Source organism: Palaemon carinicauda, chromosome 8, assembly GCF_036898095.1.
Source record: "Palaemon carinicauda isolate YSFRI2023 chromosome 8, ASM3689809v2, whole genome shotgun sequence".
NCBI classification, from domain to species: Eukaryota; Metazoa; Arthropoda; class Malacostraca; order Decapoda; family Palaemonidae; genus Palaemon; species Palaemon carinicauda.
In genome coordinates, this window is record NC_090732.1 from 83,223,819 (window position 1) to 83,244,292 (window position 20,474).

At 42.2% G+C, this 20,474-nt stretch overlaps 1 protein-coding gene across 2 annotated transcripts in view; it reads left to right on the forward strand.

The window, feature by feature from the left end:
• The window catches only part of LOC137645783 (RNA-binding protein with serine-rich domain 1-A-like), a 191,192-nt gene that overhangs the window by 96,480 nt on the left and 74,238 nt on the right, over nt 1-20,474 (forward strand). Inside the window, exon 6 of one of the 2 annotated variants that reach the window (XM_068378704.1) lies at nt 9,653-9,754. The exons of the other annotated variant lie outside the window; for it this stretch is intronic. Coding sequence (XP_068234805.1) covers nt 9,653-9,754 — 102 coding nt within the window. The remainder of the gene's footprint in view (nt 1-9,652; nt 9,755-20,474) is intronic. 2 annotated transcript variants of the gene reach the window in all.

A 20,474-nucleotide genomic window follows, 5' to 3' on the forward strand; every position in this document is an offset into this window, starting at 1 on the left:
CTCTCCCGGCGGCGGCGAATGGTTTTACGTGCCCCCAGGAGAGTCCAAGAAGCACCGCTCGCCAGACTCTCGGTCCAGTGATCGAGCCTCCAAGTTGTCACTGCCTACATGCAACTTGGAACCGCTCGACCGGCCACGCAAGAAGGACCTCACCCTCAGGCACAAGTCCTCGAGGCCTTCGGTTCACCCCACCCGGCGGGAGGAAGCGCGCTTCCGAGAAGGCAGCCCGACCGAACCAGCCCAACCGGGTCGGACGTCGAGCGGGAAGGACCGGTTGCCGGGTTCGGGTCTTCCCACCAGGACCGTGTCCTCCGCGTCCAGAGCCTTGGCCCAGTCGAAAGGCCTCCCGGGGTCGGTGGCACCCGCCACACGGCGAGACCCGACCGTGTACGGTGCGCCCTACGGTTGCGGGACGGCCTCCCTGGGACCTAGTAGGGAGAAGCCAGTCTACCTCCCAAGCACGGCTCCCCCCAGCCAAGCCGATACCTCGGTCGACGGAGGCGAGGTTTCCCCGTCGGAGGACTCCGCCTACAGAAGGGTGGTAGCCCGCATCAGGAGGACCCATGGGATTCCTGAACCCGAGGCGCCGAAGGTGAATACCTGGAGGTCGAGCCTCTTGAGGTACACACATCGGGACGTCCTTCCGAAGTCCTCTCTGGCCCTGCCCCTCGCCCCAGACCTAGTACTCGGCCAGGAGTACATAGATAACTTGGTGGCCAGCACTGCGGAGGCCCCCAGGTCCCAGAGTTCCTCCAAACTCCTCCAGGGTCTGAAACTACAGGCCAAAATTTATATCCCAGAAGGACGACGCCCGGGCCCCTGTAGAGTGGACTCAGCCGTGGATGTCCTAGGACAAGGCGGCTCGGACGAAAGGGCCAGCTCAGCCCCTGTGTCCTTCTCGGCTTCTGAAGCAGGCATGATGGAGGAGATGTCGAGGGACATGATTAACGTCTCTTCATGGCTGGACTGGTGGGCCTCCACGTTAGTGAATGTACAGGCCTCCACAGACCCCGACGACCCGGAACAACAGAGTCTCCTGTCGGACATTATCACTTCCGGGGGGAAAGCGCTCAAATTTATGGCATACCAGGCTCTCTCCCTGACGGCCAACTGGGTCCTCCGGAAGAGGGACACAGTGCTTTCCAGGGTAGCAAGGAAAATCCCAGACAGACAGGCGCGAGTCATTCGCACCCTACCCCTAGGAGGAGAGTCCCTGTTTCCTTTGAAGGAATTGGAAGAACTGATGGAGAAGGTGTCCAAGAGGAGAGAAGTCAACGTCCCTAAGCAATCATCCTCCAGGAGACCTCCGTATAGGAGGTCAGTCTCGGAGAGGACCGTGACCCCTCAAGCTGTTCCCAGCTCTTCAAGGAGGGACGCCCACTCCTCTTCCTGGTCATCATCTCCTCAGCCCTCCCGCAGGGGAACTACAACTTCTGCCAACTCCTTCAGGTCGGGTTACTCCGCCTCGAAGAGGGGCAGATCAGGCCGCCCCTCTAGGAGAAGGTAGAGGGAGAGGCCCCCTACTCCCGCCCAAGCCTCGGGTTGGGGGATGCCTCAGACCCCATTGGCAAGCATGGAAAATGTATGGGGCGGATGCTTGGACGGTGTCCGTCCTGAAAGAAGGCTACAGGATCCCCTTCATAGCGGACTCACCCCCTCTGATCCCAGCCACCCAAACAGAATGGTTAGCTCCCAGGGACCCGTTGAAAAGGGCTACCCTACAAAAAGAAGTTTCCTCCATGTTGGAAAAGGGAGCCATGGAAGAAGTCCTTCTCCCAGGGCCAGGCTTCTACAGCCGCCTGTTCCTGGTGGAGAAAGCAACGGGGGGTTGGAGACCGGTGATAGACCTGTCGGCCCTCAACAGGTTCGTCAAGAAGACGGACTTCAAGATGGACACCCCAAAATCCGTCCTGATGTCCTTGAGGGAGAAAGATTTTATGATGACGGTCGACCTCAAGGATGCGTACTTCCAAATTCCAGTCCACCCGTCGAGTCGGAAGTTCCTCCGGGTAAAATGGGGCTCCCAGATCCTGCAGTTCCGGACCCTCTGCTTCGGACTGTCGACGGCCCCTCAGGTGTTCACGAGGGTCTTCGCGACAGTCTCAGTATGGGCTCACGAACGAGGTATCCGCCTCATCAGGTACCTGGACGACTGGTTGCTCCTTTCCAGTTCAAAGGCCCTCTTGGAAGAACAAGGAAAGGACCTCCTCCATTTCTGCAGGAGTCTGGGAGTCATTATCAACCTGGAGAAATCGAACCTAACGCCGTCCAACAAAATGGGGTACTTGGGGATGACGTTGGACACCGTGCAGGGGAAGGCCTTCCCCTCGGAAGACAGGATACAGAACCTCGTCAAGATCATTCAGCCGTTCCTGTCGGGGCTTCCCAGGAAAGCGAAAGACTGGCAGAGGCTGATAGGCCATCTGGTCTCATTAGAGAAGCTAGTCCCCCAAGGGAAGTTACGACTCAGACCCGTACAATGGAACCTCAAGGCTCTATGGTCCCAGACAGGCTCTCAGAAAACATCGATCCCAGTCCTTCCTCACACGGAAACAGCCTTGAAATGGTGGAGATGCCGGTCGAACTCCCTCAAGGGGATGCCCCTCGGGTCCTGTCCTCCCGAGTTTCTCCTGTTCACGGACGCCTCCAGCCTAGGGTGGGGAGCCCACCTGCGGGAGGAAACAGCAAGCGGGACCTGGTTAGAGACCGAAAAGTATCACCACATCAACGTCCTAGAGCTAAAAGCAGTACAAAAGGCATGTCTGCACTTTGCAAGTCGGTTGAAGGGAAACACCGTGGCCCTAATGTGCGACAACGCCACGGTGGTAGCCTACATCAAGAAACAAGGGGGCATGAAGTCGAAGGAACTGTGCGACCTCACTGTAGACATCTTGCACTGGGCGGACGAACACCAGGTAACACTGCTAGCAAGGTTCATCCCCGGGAAAAAGAACGTGCTAGCCGACGGCCTCAGCAGGGTAGGTCAGATAGTAGGGACGGAATGGTCCCTACAACCAGCGGTTACCGGTTTATTGCTCCCCGGTACCAGACGAAGGAGCAGCCCTAGAAGACGCCTTCCAGCACAGGTGGGACAACCTGGACGTTTATGCCTTTCCCCCCTTCACGCTGCTAAGACAAGTGCTCAACAGAGTAAGAACCGCCCAAAACCTAAAGATGACTTTGGTAGCGCCCTGGTGGCCGGAGAGAGAGTGGTTCGCGGATCTGAAAGACCTGGCAAGCCATCCGCCATGGCCTCTGCCCCCCAGGTCAGATCTACTGAGTCAACCGCACTTCCTCAGGTTCCACGACAACCCTCTCTTCGCCTTCACGCCTGGAGACTATCGAGCGACTCCTGAGGAAGGAGGGGTTCTCCTCCTCCACAGCTAAGAGGATGTCCCTATATCTAAGAAAATCCTCTACCGTAGTCTACCAGGCGAAGTGGGCCGCCTTTACGAAATGGTGCGCGACAAAACAAATAAGACCCCTCGAAGCCTCGGTCCCTGACATAGCTGATTTTCTAGTGTATCTTAGGGATAAAATAGGAATGTCAATCCCAGCTATTAAAGGAGTGCGAGCAGCCTTAGGCCAAGTCTTTCTCCTGAAAGGCATCGACCTAGGGACATCAAGACACATAGGGATGCTGATTAGAAGTTTCGAACAATCCTGCCCTCCCCAAGCCAGGAGAGTGCCTAGATGGGACCTGGCCAAGGTCCTGAAAATGTTGTGTCTTCCTCCCTTTGAACCGCTCAGAGATATCGGGGACAAAGATCTCACCCTCAAGACAGTCTTCTTGCTAGCCTTAGCTTCGGCTAAGAGAGTAGGTGAGATCCACGGTCTCTCCTACGACGTGGCACACTCCAAAGGGTGGAAGGAGGTATTTTTCAAGTTCGTACCCTCCTTTGTAGCTAAAACTCAGAACCCAGCAGTCTGGGACCCGAGGTTCGAAGGTTTCTCTGTTCCGGCCATTCCCAAGACAGGTAATACGGACGACCTGAAGTTATGCCCGGTCAGGACGATCAGGAAGTACCTGGAAAGGACGGCCCATCTCCGTCCAGGTGCCAAGAACCTCTTCGTCTCTTCAGGCGTTAATAAGAAGAAAGTGTCCAAGAACACTATTTCCTTCTGGCTGAGACAAGTCATCACTAGGGCTTATGAAGAAGACAAGGTGGCGGTACCAGGCACTCCCCGTCCCCATGACATCAGAGGCCTGAGCACGTCCTTGGCCTTTGAGAGAAATATGGCAGTGGGCCAGATCCTGCAGGCCGGCACTTGGTCACACCAGTCGACCTTCACGGCCCACTACCTCAAAGACTACTCAAGAAAGTCTTTGGATGGATTCTCCATTGGGACAGTCATCGCCGCCCTCCAAGCTGTGTAGTGGCAGGCTGGAAGACGTCCCCAACAAGTGAATAGACTCATCCCTACTTCTTCAGGAGAAGATTCAGTAGAGAACATGTCAAGAGGTAAGCCTTAAATTATAAGCGTAAGTTTTCCACTGCTACCCCCTATCCGCTCTCTGTACCCCCGCATTACGTAGCCCTCCGGGCACCATGTGCCTAACCAAGTGGCAGAATGGCTCTCCCGCCTCCTAAAGTGTAAGTCTCCGAAGAGGTAATTCGAGGTAAAGTATTCGTGTCGGAACAAATGAAAAATTTTAAGTAATTTTTATTTTTCCTAACATACTTACCGAGAATTACCTCTGAGTAATGGCCCTCCCTTCCATCCCCGAGTGCCATTCTTCCATTGCCAAGTCGGGCTTAACGGAGGACTTAATGATGTCCTGACCCGGGAAAAGCAGTGACCTGCCCTAATCCGGGCCGAAGGAATTATCCTGGCGGCGGGGGTAGTAACTATCGGGAGCGAGATAGGGGGGGTAGCGCGGGAAATCTTGGTCGAGTTTGAGAGAGGATCAAGGACCCTCCGAAGAGGTAATTCTCGGTAAGTATGTTAGGAAAAATAAAAATTACTTAAAATTTTTCATATATATATATATATATATATAGATTATTTATATATATATAGATCTAGATATATTCTCGACTTACTACCTATGCGACTTATGATGATTCGACTTTACGACGATTTTTGTCAGGGTGATGACGTCACAAGTCTATCGGAAATAGTATGCTAATAGGACAAATATTTACTTGGAAATAATCTATTTTCTTGTATGAAAATAAATTGATTTATCTTGGTGAATTATTATTTTCGTTTATTGATAATATGCCATATCTATTTTCTGTAAAAAGTAAATTAAAAAAGTTTTAATATCCGTCGAGTTCATTTTATGTCCAGTGATGTCATATCACCGGCAGAAAGCGACCGGGCAATTCAGTGATTTCCTTCCAATAGGCTAACCATTAGTATTAGAATTTTCATTATTGAAATATCAAGTAACGATACAAAGTATTTTGTGGGTCTGTACCGGTTGTCGTGAGTACTATGTAACGGAAATTTGACTGTACGCTAGTTTTATTTAATCTGATAATAGATCGATTTTATCTAAAAGTACACTAATAGGACAAATATTTGCTTAGATAATATATTTCTTTTTACATTATATAAATAAAATACTTTTGCTTGGTAAGCTAGTTTTTTCTTTCATTTCTTGCAAGAAAAAAGAAATGAATTTACATATTTTGCAAGTCATTCTTTGTAGAATTTACGTCACGTGTCTTGTGATGTCATATTTCTGGCGGAAGTGCGCTGGCAAACAGAATGATTTCCTTTCATCGTGTGACGGAGTTACCTTATCACAGTATTCCCATCATCGAAACACTGAGTGTCCATATCAAGTGTTTTAGCGGTCTGAATCATTTTTTATGAGAGTAGTACAACTTACTGTAAGTTTAAGAAAAAAAAGTTTTGATGACGTCATATTTCTGGCGGAAAAAGAGGGGCAAATCAAGTCATTTCCCTCAGAAGCTTTACTATTCCTCTAATCAAACCTCTTAATAATGATACAAAGAAAAGAGAGAGAGAGAGAGGGAGGGAGGGAGGGTCTGTCTATAAACAAACTGTCTGTAAAATGTGATACCCTATAACTTATTGGTGTTGATGTAATATTCATTAGGAAGAGATTTCGAATATCAAGAAAATTATATAAATCAGTGTTATTCGTCCTATATGTGCGCATAATCGTAATATGGTAGCGTGACTTTGATATCAGCTGATGCCAACCAAAAGTAAATCAAAAGTACTTGTCGATTATTGAAATGCTCAAGAAATTGAAAAATAAAATATAAATGTGCTTTAATAAACAACAATTAAACACAATAATGTCTAATGAAATATGAAGGCTTAATATTGAACCAAAAACTGAATACTGTATGAAGCTTTAAAAATGAACTACCCGTTTGGGATTGCTAGAGCGAGTTCACACACGCCAAGACATACAGATAGAGTCCTGTAGGTCTTGCACACACATGGAGAAAAGCTGCAACGATTTCGCATGATGCGTAATAATAAGACGAACTGTATGAAAACTGGTTTCCTTTAACATACTGGCACTGATGTAATATTCATCATGAAGATATTTCTAATAAGTTAAGAAATCATAAAAATATATACATAAATGCCATTCATATGTACGCCATTTTTTTATATGGTAGGTAGCGACACTATCAGATCAGCTGATCATAAGCAAAGGTAAACAAAATTTTAAGTAATTCTTGATTGGTAAAATGCTTTCAAAATTGTAAAATAAAATACTAAAATGTATTAATAGAGCATATGATATCCTATGAAACAAGAAAATGGAATAATGATAGACAGTAAGAAAATATTGATAAAATATGATCCATATGATTGCCGAATCATACCGGATCATAATAAATCTACGGAAACTTCACTTTTTTGGCTCGACATATGACAAAATCTTGGTCCCTTTCTTTGTTGTAAGTCGACGACTACCTGTATATATATATATATATATATATATATATATATATATATATATATATATATATATATATATATATATATATATGTATATACACAGTATATATATATAGATATATATAGATATATATAGAGATATATAGATATATATATATATATAATATATATATATATGTGTGTGTGTGTGTGTACACTTGATGAATTGTTGTGCATTTGAATAAACAAAAGGTATACAGTAGGTAATTTTTTCTCTTGAGGCTATCATTTGTGAAAAAACAAAACAATTTTACATTGATCTTATGGAAAGCCTGCCTGTAATAAGGGATAGTATTAGTTGAGCATTCATAACCAGTCATGAGTATTTTAATAACTTTTAGAAGAGAACTGTTGTATAGTGTTGTGGGGCACGGGAGGCTTCCAGTGCTAATAAGATGCTGCTAAGAAATCAATTATAGTTTGGTGAGGGTTCTATTCCTCAATAAGTATTCAATTGAGACTAGACAGTTCTCAAACAGGACATATGTTATTTGAGAAAAAAGACATAACCAGTGATAATGCAAGTAGGGATTTGAAACTATTAATCTTCCACTCAGAGAAAAATCTTTTTTTTAGATAAAAGTTTGCCTAGCAATCAGTTGTATTTCATTGATGGTTAACACCAAGTCGTAGAGACCAGACAAATAGTCACTGCGTAGAGCAGTGAAGTATTGAATATAGAGTAAGGAAATATTTAGGCAAAAATATGGCCTGTGAAAGTCTTCCATGTCATAGAGAGTGCTTCAGGGCACCCTCCAGTCTTGGAGTTTGATTGGCTGCTGAAGTATAATATCTTCACAGTGAAGTTCTTGCCCCTTGACTGAACTCTCATTTAGCCCAAGGACCAACAGTTGATTCTGAGCTTAGAGAAACTGTAGCCTACACCAAAGTCCTATTTTTAGTGGTGTTTTGAACATATGGCACATAGGTCACCCCTATAGAGTTCTAAAAAAAGCACTTTTAATATCCTGCTCAGCATCAGTTTCGTAGACAAACCTTGGAAAAAGTTTTCTACAGATCTATGAACTTTGCAGGGTGAAAGTGCTTCTAGAAGCTGTAACTTTTAAAGAAAATTGAAGGCCTTAAGGGTTGGGCTTGTATAAAATATTCTCTCTGTTCGTCTATTGGCCTGGAAATCAGTGATAGTGATGTCAAGAGGTTAGTGAATGGTCATAAAGAAGACCTGCATTGAAGAGGTGCAGTAGCTTGAGCGGAAGCAGCACCAAATGAAGATGGATGAGCAGTTTTCAGAAGAGGAAACATGGAGAGTAGAATGGATGGAAATGTAAAATAATGATAATATCTCCAAGTAGAGCTATAAGAAATAACGTAAACTTATGAAATGTTCAAAACAATGTCTCTGCAGAAATTAAAGTGCAAGTAAAGGAAATATTATTATTATTATTATTATTATTATTATTATTATTATTATTATTCATTGCTAAGCAACAACCCTTGTTGGGAAAACAGGGTTTCCAACATGGAAAATAGTCTAGTGAGGAAAGAAAACAAGGGAAAAATAGAATATTTCAAGAATAGTAACAACATTAAAATGAATATCCTATGTAAATTATGAAAACTTTAACAAATCAAGAGGAAGAGAAAAAAGACAGAATAGTGTGCCTGAGTGTACCCTCAAGGAAGAGAACTCTAACCAAAGACAGTGGAAGACCATGGTACAGAGGCTATGGCACTACCCAAGACTAGAGAACAATGGTTTGATTTCGGAGTGTTCTTCTCCTAGAAGAGCTGCTTACCATAGCCAAAGAGTCTCTTCTACCTTTACCAAGAGGAAAGTGGCCACTGAACAATTACAGTTCAGTAACCCCTTGGCCCTTGGGTGAAGAAGAATTGTTTTGACATATTTAGTAGATTTTGAACATGCTGACCCCAAAACAGTGTTAAATCAAGAAAAGTGACAAAAAGGGAGTTTTTGACAAAAACAGGGACAAAAAAAAAAGAAAAAAAAAAGAGAGGAAAACTCCAGACTTGAAGCATCCCAAAGTTTTTACCATATGGGACGCTACTTCCAAAGAATAGTTGTCCTCCCTCTCACCTTCATCATCATCATCATCCTCATAAACTGTAAACTTTCATTACAGATGAAGTGAAATTACATTTTAGCTTATTTAATCTATTTTTTTATCATTATATTTTAGTAATGAGCTGTGTTTCAGCACGTAATGCAATTCCATTAATGCGTAAAATGCCATAACTTGCTATAATTTCTGAAGATTTGGAATGTATTGTTTAAATACCATTATTCCTTACTAGAAATTTTGTCAAGAAATCGTCCTGCCAGCTGGAACAAAATATTGATAAGTGAGCTATCACTGGTGGGTTTATATATATATATATATATATATATATATATATATATATATATATATATATATATATATATATACATATATATATATATATATATATATATATATATATATATATATATATATATATATATATATATATATACACATATATATATATATATATATATATATATATATATATATATATATATATATATATATATATATATATATATATATATATATATATATATATGCCTCTGTCCTTATATATAATACACTGTAAGCAGTGACGTGACTACTGTTCTGTGGTAAGATTGCCTTTAGAGAAGTCTCCAGTTGAAAATAGTTATGATTGGATTATTTTAGAAGAGAACGTAAAAATAACAACTAGCATTTTATAGAGACACCATAACCAACTGGTCCCTCGATCCAGCTCGTCAGGATTATCAGTCGAACTCTAATACATCTCACCCATCGGGGCATCCACGGAGACACCCATCAAGGTGGGTATTTATTCGTAAAGTTATGCTCAGAACCAATTTTTAGGTTTTTTATTTTCTGTTATTTTAAAGCTTAGTTTGCCTTCACTGTCCTTACAGAAGTTTGTTTCATTTTTATACAGTTGTTATTAGTTATGGTTATAAACCAGAACATCTGTTGCCAAAATCCCACACCTCATGAGCTATGCAAGGAATGCTTTTTTAGCGTTTTGTTTAAAAGTGCCAAGTATTGGTAAGTATTGGAAAGTACAGTAAATGCAATTTTTGGACTGCATGTACTTGGGGTTTTCTCTTTTTGCTTTAATTCTTGGCCAAGTTTATGTAGCCTAGACTTTATGTATCTTTCAAAAGCTAGGATTACTGGTTATCTTGGGTTTTCCAAAAAGGTACTTTTTTCCTTCTAACTTATTTCAGTGTAATTTTCATACTAAATATCAGCATATTCTTAAGTGAAACTGTTGAACATGCAATCACGAATTTCAAATGGGTTCCTGTGGGTACAATATGATGGAGTTAGGTTCAGGTATATATTTCTTAAGTCAAATTAGTGTTTAGGAAAAGTTGGTCTTTTATTTAGGTTAACAAATGAAAATTAATATCAAGCAATTGTTATTGTTTTTATTAAAAATTTATGATTTCAACTTCGTTCAGAGTAGAAATAAATACGAGACATATAATATTTTATCAAATGAATTAGTGATGATTGAAAACTTATTTTATCTTATAGCAGTCAATCATCGCCATTGATGGCAATTTGATATTTCTTTGGAGATTCTCTTTCTCAATGAGAAACAATTGGCTTTCCCAGGTAAATATTCAAAATCCCAATTTTCATATTTAAAACCATTACTTAAGAATTGCCTTTTTTTTTTCTTTTGAATGGTCCCCATTGACCTGGTCATTGCTTTGCTTGTAATATTATTCCATTGCTAAATCCAGTGATCAAATGAATGTAAGAGACACTAGATTCTCGCATAAAGGCGAGTGGTTCTGTTAACGAATTTTTGTTTTATAAAATCATTATCTGTTTATTACACCCCATTATTCATAAGTTGCTGTTATAGAGTAACAATGCATCCTGCGGTATGGTACCTTACGATGCACAGGTCAGTGCGGTTTTTTACTTCCTGGTAAAGCAGTGGTTCAAGGTTATAGCAGACCTATACTCGATAGGCCTGAGCACTAATCTCATTGAGGTCATGCTCTTGTCAGAGAAACCATTTAGAGAAAATGGATAGATTAAGGGGAAGGAAAAATATCAGATAACTCCCTACTCGCACCAAATTACCTCAGCGAGGAAGCTTTCATATAGCTGGTGGATGTGGGCTGCTTTTTGTAAATCCTGGCCTGGGAATGACTGATAATTGTATTATGTTTAAAGATCACTGAAGTTAATATCACGTAAACCTTGAAAGTTTTGATCTTTGGTGGGAGATATGGTGTTTGGAGAAATGCTTTTCTTTCAGAGTTACAACCTCAGGGACCAACTTTGGCAAAATAAAAGGTCATTCTCCAGCTTTTGGCATGGCTGGAATTAGAAAGGAGGGATTCATGATACAGTATTTGGAGGAACTGATCTCAAGTTGTGGTCCATAAAGCCCATGGAAAAGGACAAAGCCACTGATATTCTAAAATTTCAGTAGTCCACTTACTCTTTTACAGGAGGCCGAGGCTTGGAAAAGGACTCCATACCTGTGAAGTCTTGGATCAATGCCTTGTGTAAAGGTTCCTAAAGCTTTCTGATGAGGATGCTCAACACCAAGGCGAAATTCCAATTGAAGGTTCGTACTTTCGTCCTGGAACGCTCCTGATTAAAGTGCTTCAACTGGTCCGAGAATTCTTTAATATTTATAACATCCAGACCCCTGCCCACCATGATTCGTGCAATAACAGACCTAAATCATTTGAGTGCTGGGAGGGATAATCTTTGGGTTGTACCTTAGGAAGAGGAAGAAATCTCTGATTGGTAATAATCTGTAGGTGTAGAAGTACTATGCAAAAATCCTAGTTTGCTTCCCTTATAGGTTTTAAACATCTTGGGGAGTGAGTTGATGGTTTATGAGAGTGCTTAATGACTTCCATGTGTGAAACTTTTAAAGAATCCAGCCTGTTGTGGAACTTTTGTAATTAGTGCTACTTCAGGAGTCATCAAGGATGGCAAGAATCATGGAATGTCTGTGACTAGTCTTAGCTACTGAGGAAACCACTTATTTGTATTGACATGGGAATAGAGGTCATAGGTGCAGAAGCACTTTGTTAGTTATTCCAGGGAAATGTGCTACCTTTGCTTCTCATGGTATGTCAGGAGTTGAAGCTGCCTCCCAAAACCTCTCCAATTTGTTGTGAATCTGGGAATGAGGTGACTTCATGAGCTTCTTCCAGGATATCAAGGATCATGGGATCTGTGTGAATAGATCCAATATGTTCTGGTACCACTCTTCTCAGAGATGTCATGGGGTGATAGTCTTTGGTATCGAGAGTAAACTTGAACTCAAAAGTTTAGTGGATCAGTTTGAAGGGGACAAATGCATACAATTCAAGGCTTTTTCAACCTTTGGTGCTGTGGGTCAGCCCAATCCTTAAGTTTGTTTATGTTATAGAGAGCAACAATTGAATTAAGGACCTTGTGAAATTAACCTTGGTGTGATTGTTACTCCACGCTCCTCTGCCCATCTGAGCATGTGCACTGCCATACAACATTGGTCCTTTGGGTGGTTCTTTTGGGAAGTATCAATAGGAGTGCCCCTGACTTATTGACCTTCTAATTGTGTCTTAAATGCTTGGAAACCTAGTAGTACAGCCCAGAGCTCTGTAATATGTTGTCTGAAATATTCCATGCATAAGTGTTGTTCATAGGTGTCATATGTGTGGCCTTTGGGGCCCTGATGGGAAGAGTCCTTTTAAAATCAGGATCTGTTGTTTGCCAAGAATCAGATGGACTCCTTTCAGTATGTTACGAGTGGTGACACTGGAACTGTGAGCGCTGTCTGTCATGGGTGATGCCTTGCAGTTCTATGCCAGTTGGGGCTGAAAGATTAATTTTGAACCTAACGAAGTTGATCAACTTCTTCAGTGAGACCAGATACTTTATTGCCATTTACTATTTCTTTGTGGAAAGGGCAGTGTGTCCTGAGAAGGAGTGGGAAACTGATTTGAGTTTCCTGATTCTGTCCATTCCCAGATAGGTGGCACATAAGCAAGGAGACAAGACTTGACTTAATCTTGTTGATCTGGCCAGCAATTGATAAATGGATGCCACAATTAGTTACCCATCCATTTATTTATAAGAGGAAACAAGTTTCCATTTTATGACCCCAAGAAGCCACTGCCACTAGCAGCTTTGTTTATCACCCGCTGTGCTGTGGCCATCCCTGACAAATATTTAGTACATCACTTCCTTTGCTTGATATCAAATGTATAAGAATTTGGAAGTATTCATTCTGAAGGTACAGTAAAGCTAGAAATTTGATTCTTTATGGAATGTTTCATTGGATTGAAAGTCTTAATGCAGAAAGGAATGCTTCTAAGAATTGATAAGGTCTGTCAGGCTTATGACCAGTATCCAATCTCCTCGAGGCTTGAGTACCACAAATAGTCGGCTTGCAACACCTTAGTGACTTCCTCAGCATTCATTCTCCTTAGGTTAACGGGAGGTGAGGATTGAGTCCAGGAAGTGGCGAGCCTCTATCATCTACTGGAGGGCTCTATCCTGATGTCTTTCAGGACTCTAGCCTTCTCTGCTGAGAACCTTAGAAGGAGGGGTGGAAGACTGCACTCGTCTCTTCCTTCTGTTCTTCCTGTAGGTTTTAATGATAGCTTTTGCTCTTTTACTAGACAGAAAATTCAGCGCAGAAGACCATTGAGGTGAGATTAGATCATGGATAAATGAGGGCACTGCCATTTGAAGGAGGTACTCGCCAAAGTTGACCTTAGCTCACTAACCAGCTTAGCAGAGACTAAGGTGAGCAAGAAAAGCACTATGTATGAGGTTTCTATCTGAGGTAGGTCTCAAAGGTTAGTTTTGGTGCCCTCTTTAAGGAATGTAAGACCTTGGTAACATCCCAGGGTGCTGGTCTCACCTCTTAATGGGGGACAGGTTGGTTCAAAACACAATATTAGCATGGAGAGTTTTGCCGAGGAGGAAACCAACTCCTTTCAGCCTAAGACCTTGCTCAAGGCTGAAGGATAACCTTTCAAGAATAACACAGCAGTTTTTTCTTTCGGAGATAAAGTAGAAATTCAGCTTTGTTCCAACACTGAGTACTTACCTCGAACTACTTTCTTAGGAGGATCTGGGATTTCCTCAGTAACCGACCAAGAATTCTGCGTAGTTCCCCCTCTCTCCGTTAACTTGTCGGGGCGCAAGGATACTCGCCCTGGGGCGATCCGGGGTCAGCGCGTGAGGCTGCGCTGTTAGGATCGTCAGTAAGCGTCTGGTCGCTGCGTAGATAACATCTCGCCGCTCTCTCTCACTTATCCCGTCCGATCACCTTGTGTACCACGTTTTCCTTTGTGTTCTCAATTCAGCTATTAATGTGATGGAAGTTCCAAAAGGAGAAATGCTCCTTCCACAACACCAACCACATAAGATAGTCCACTTGACTTGATACACAGAGGGTGAAGACATTTGGAGGTATCCAGACATCTCTCGTGCATCTTCTCATGGAAAGCCTTTCTCTGAAAGTAGATGCCTGATAACCTCTTCACAATGAAGCAATTCCACTGTGCAGTGGAATATCTGGGCGTGTGGTAGGTACAACAGGTTGGGAAGGGGATGTAATTTCCTTTTGAGTCTCTTTTGGAAGAAATAGAAGTTCCTGGTACCATTCTATTTGTGGGTCCTTTTTGACACTAAGTCTTATTGAGGTTAGGAGTAGCTTGAACACGATTTAGGACACTATCAGGCAGAATGGCAAAAAAGCTTATACGTTGAAGCCATCCCCATGGGGTAGTTGGCCTCACCTTTTCCCCCCTGTATTAGTCTGCTCCTCCCTTCAGAATGGAATGGGGAGGTAGACTGTGGCAGCTGAAAGGGCACTGACCGATGCAACAGCGATTCTTGACTGGACTTTCTCCACTACTCAGCTACCACTGCAATCTCCTTCGGAAACAGAGAAGGACCTTATACTGATGCATTTTGGAGATTTAGTCTCTGTTGGCCAATCTGTTTCTGAAACCTGTAGGCCACGGCATTGCATCGCTTCAGAGGGAATTTTTCCCACTGATTTCCTGCTTGATTACTCAGAACTTGACAGCCCTGGCCCCCGTCTCAAGATGATGTTCTTGAGAGCTTTTCTTTTGTCCAAGTGTGTCAGTCCTCTGTGTTGGCTAATAATCCGACTATGCCAGACAAGTGGTCAGTTCTGGAGGCATCCGGAAGAGTTGCGATTGCCTTGCTCTCCATGCTCATAGCATTCATGCCTGTGCTCGCCATGCTCGTGGCCTCCGTTACTGAAAAAGTAATGGGCTGCATAGCTGGATGGTCAGCAGTGATGCCTGGGGTCAATGCAGAAACTGCAGGATCAAGATTTAAGGGGGATGGAGAAGCCTCTTCGGTTTGATAGTATTTTCTCTGGCACAAGAAAGCTGGAGGAATCACCCTGGAGGATCTCCCTGCCATTAGGGAATTCTTCCTCGCTGAGACCTTGTCTAAAGCTTCCAAAGTCAGAATCGCCCTCACCTTCAAGGTGAGGAGAGCAAGGGGCCTCCCTGAGTTCATTTACTTTGTGTATGCATGCCAAGACCTGTAGAAAAGTCTAAGCTGACTCCCTCTCCTCTGAATCTGGGGCCTTAGGTCCGCCCAGCTGAGGAAGGGCGCTGTCAGACACATCTTAATCAGGGTCATCCCTTTGATACTGTACCCAGCTGATTTCAGGGGGCGGTCAAGCAATAAATAAGTCTCTTGTTCCTCACTCTGGAGCGGATCAAGAGGAGCTGTTCATAACATTCCTGAGATCTGTTGTAGATCTTGAGTCTTGGGGGTCCTGATGAGCTTAATGGTTGTTCCTAGGTTGGACATTTTATTCTCATGAATAATCCTAATATCTTTCCTTTCTCTGACTCGTGAGCCCTTGGAGAAAGGGGAGATGCCTCAGGGCACTCAAGAACTGAACAGCTTCTGTTCAGTTATGGAGTGGGCTGTTAATGGTATGCCTGCCCCCTTCTCTGACTCCAAGGAGAAGGAGTACTAGAAGTAGAGTCCAGGTCAATCAGGGACAATCTATAGCGGTAGACAAAAGCTACCTCCCTGGGTTACTTAAAATTCCTGTGTTTGAGGGTGATGATTGCAGACGATCGCACCTTCAGCAATCATTCAGTTTAATTGGAGCAGTGCTCATGTGCGAAAGTTGAAGGAGCGCCCACTCTAGCTCCCTGTGGTGAAAGATCCCATACCACAGGGGAAGCCACTTAATGATCCTTACATGCAGTGCATGCCCAAGGGGCGAGTCTAGGATCCTGTGGCACTTCCAGTGGGATAATACACTTAGGTGAAGTTCTTTTCAATGCTGTGGGATTCATTAGGACGTGTCTGAGCGACATACTAGAGGGTGAGGAGCATCTGGGCTACATGTGAGAGGGTGAGGCATGTCTAGGTTGCATGCACGGGAGGTAGATCACCTGTTCTTAACCCCTAGCTGGCTCCAGCTAGCTCCTCAGGTAGAGTCTGGTGAGAAACTTTAAGTGTGCACTTTTTTCCTTGGGGGCCTGATGGCAACTTGGCGTGCACCCATAATACTGTAGGTAGGGCACTCAGAAGGCATGCGGCTACCCCTATGAGAGTGTTGTTGTGTAAGTGGGTGCTCTTGCGGTGCTTGCATGCATGCTGGGGAACAAGTGCATGCTCCGAAAAGCTAGCACGCGCAGGTGAGGGCTAGCAGACATACATACTTGCAATTTGGAAGAATGTTGCTCACCAACACAAGGGTCTATTGCAGGATCGCGTGTCCTAAAGAGTTGTCAAGAAACTGAGAAGGGAGACAGTCTGTTTCAAAGGCATAAGCCCGAGGACTTTCCTCTCTGCACTGGAAGGAGACGAGCCGATGACGTCTCTCGCTTGAGCAGAAACACTCCTGGGCTGCCTTTGAAGCGAGCACCTCCACTAACTATTCCTTAGAAAGATGGCCACAACAAACGCAGTGCATTGTCAACCTGAAAGAGGGACGCCTACCAAGGTGGAGCCCCCCTCCCCCATTTTGTTAGGAGAAAAAGAAAAGTCTTCCTCTCTCGAGGTTTGTTCTTGTATTTAAGGGCAACCACTCTAACCCGAAGGGCTTTCAGAGGAAACATACATGGAAGGGTTAGAGTGGAGTGTACTAGGTGGTCAAAGGGAGAAGTTGGGACTTCTTCAATTTTGATGATAACCCTGAAGGTGGGGAATCTCTTATAGACTTTTTCATCATCCTCCCACACGTTGCCCATTGGGAGGTTAACCACTCCCAACACTTGTCATGTGGAGAGGCGAGAAACCTGACTACAAGAGTGCCCTCTGGAGGCAGGGCCAAAAAATGAGGATCCCTTTCTTTTGTACTTGTGAAGGTGTCGCTTCTACGATCTGACACCCTCGGGCACATCCGCATCTCCACAGGCATTCCCACTAAAGTCACAAACAATCATTAACATGCTGGAAAGAAAAAGGAAAATAAAGGGATTAGTTGGTTTGAGGGTCGTCTGCATCTTCTCAGACATCCCCACCAAAGTCGCAGACAATTGCTACTGGGATGCCAGACAACCTGGTTTTACCGGGTTTCCGGTTTTTTTCTTTAAGGCAAATCTAGTCGTCCAATTAATTCGTCCAGATCCGAGGGGAAAAAAAATTCAGTGATCACAGGTTCTTATGGCTAAGCATTTGAAAATGGGCCTTATTCTAGTGGCTCATAAAGCATTTGCTTGCTTTGGTAAACTATGTTTTAATGTTGGAGCTGTTTTGCGGGTGCCCTGATCGTTAGTATTAACTCTGTTTATGTTAAGGGGTTTGTCCTGTGTTAATTTTCATGGATATACTTTGGGATATCAGAATTTTGAATCTTAATTAGTAAACTGCACAAATAGAGAGTCACGTGAGAAAGTATCGTACTAATTCTGCCATGATTAACCGAGTTATTGTTTTTTTTTTTTTTTTTTTTTTTTTTTTTTTGTGCGTGTGTGTGCTAGAGGTATATGTCACTTCACGTCATAGTAACGTAACACCATGTTTTCGAACTCAAGGTAACCTATGATAAGTATGCTATTCTTATAGAATAGGGAGGAATATCAGATTAGAAATAGTATGTTTGGCAGCTCAACACTCTCATTGTCTCACTGAATACCAGAAACCACTAGTGAAAAGAATAGTTAAGCCTTTCACTCTTGGTGTGGCCACTTTTCTTGCTATTTATAGTGCTCGTGAATTGTAGTGGTATCCTTATGTCTGAAAGCAAAAGAAAAATCCTATTTAAGTACTGTATATGGAAAAGAAAACCATTGTAAACTGTACTAAGCAAAAAAGTAGGGAGGTGGTACCTCCTTATAACCTCCCCTCGAATGAGTAGTACTCCCCTGGGATGTGGGGGGTGACTTGGACCATGTTTGCAGTAATTAGTAGAAAAAAACTATATATGTAAGTTTAGTTATTTAAGGAAATTGAGAGTAGTTTCTAATTATCATTGACAATGGAAATAGTATTTGATGGTGATATTGTGATATGTTTTCTTAGTAATGTTGCAAAACTTTTACGGCCGATATCTAGGCTTTATAGTTATTGACATTTAAAACAGCTTTTCTCCATAATTATCAAAGATGTTTCAAATCTAAAGACAGTTGGAAAGAGCATTAAATAATTTGGTCAGAGGAATTTCAATTTTAAGGTTATTTGAAATTTTGTATACTTTTCAAGTTTTAAAAAGAATTTAAAGATAAGAATATCAATGAAATAAAAACGAAGATAAAAAAAATTCCGCCGAGTAATATTTCCACACTATACTTAGCATAATTCATGGCAGTCAATATTTAATTCAATGCAGTATTTTTCGAGAAATAAAAAAAGGAAAAGGAATTCTTTATTTTTATTCATAAAAGAAATAATTTTTGTCTGATTCCAGTAAAATTTATATGTGAAATAGTACAATTGTGATAATTCAAGCAAGGTGATGTTGCTGCCATTCATAATGAAATTTCATTGTGAAATAGAACAGTTGTGGCAACTTAGGCAAAGTGACATTGCCATACAACGCTACCAGATGCATGAGGATTTTGAAGACGCCAAAATATCTCGTAATTTTTAATTTTATATATATATATATATATATATATATATATATATATATATATATATATATATATATATATATATATATATATATATATATATACATACATACATACACAGTAGAGCCCCGCCATACGACATTAATCCGTTCCAGAGTTGGTATTGTATGGTAAAAATGTCATATGGCGGGCAATAGATTAGCTAATGGGTGTAAAACCCCAGGTAAAAACATCAAAATTTCATATACATATTAAAAATTTAGTAACAAAATAGTATAGTAAGCACTGTACTACAGTATACTTATATATAATATACATGTACTGTACAGTATATAATTAAATAATAATATAAAAGAAAATTATATACTCACTGTAAAGGAAAAATTAAATTTTATTTACCTTTTGAGTGACGTGACTTGAGCTGGTAATGGGTGGAGGCAGACGGGGAGGAGACGGCAGATTTAAAAACGTATCAATGCTAATTATGTATGTTATGTACACTTGATAATAAATTTATTCTTACTATTAAACACTTAAAATTGAAAATGTTTTTTTTTTTTATTTTGTCTTGAAATTTTTTATTATTTTTTTTTTTTTTTTATCTTAAAAAATTATTCTTTTCTGGGCTCAACCTGTGTCACTCTGTGAAATGCTCCTTAAAGCACCATTTCAAAGGTATAAATACTGCTAAATATACCAGAGAAAAAAGTTGCATGGAATGCTAGGAATATATCCAGCTCGCTCACCCCTAAAGGGTGTCGGTATTAAAATTGGGGCGAGTGATACCACTACCAGAGATCCCTTTCCAATGAGACTTCTCCCTCCTCAAAATCCCCCGTTACTATGAGGTGTCGTTCACTACAGCTACTGCCCCTCCCCCACCACCACCACCACCATTACCTAACCTTCTCCCATCAACGTTCGGACGTGTTTTTCGTAGCTCTGTGTTATTTTGTGCTTTGAAGATGTCAGGCGGTTTGGAGATCCATGCTCCCAAATTGAGTATTGTATTTGTCTGTTTGGGATTTCTAGGTAGCGACACACGTTCATTCAATAACCTTGTTGGGTTTTATCTCAGCTACTTTGTTGACGCTCCCTACGGGTGTGTATGCGGTCTTCTGGTGTCGCTTCCACTGGTTGACACAGGTTCCTCGCCCAGAAATAGATTTTTCCTTCGTCAAAATCCCTTTTTTAGCTTTTTTACTGGAATCACTCGTCATCTTTGCTTTCTGACACTTCTCTTTTGGAGAAATATCTATCCAAAGAAGCCTGTTTCTGACGATTCCTCAACATATTTCTAAAATGACGCATACACTTGTCATTAACACTCCAGAAGACGACCTGTATAAAGTTTTTCTGGGTGTATTTTTTCAATGAAACTCGTAAGGTTTTCATACCAACCGATAGCTTCCCTTATTTCTGCCGATGTCGTTTCTTCAGTCTTCCCCTCGTCCTCGCCACCACTAGAGCTGTACTCTTC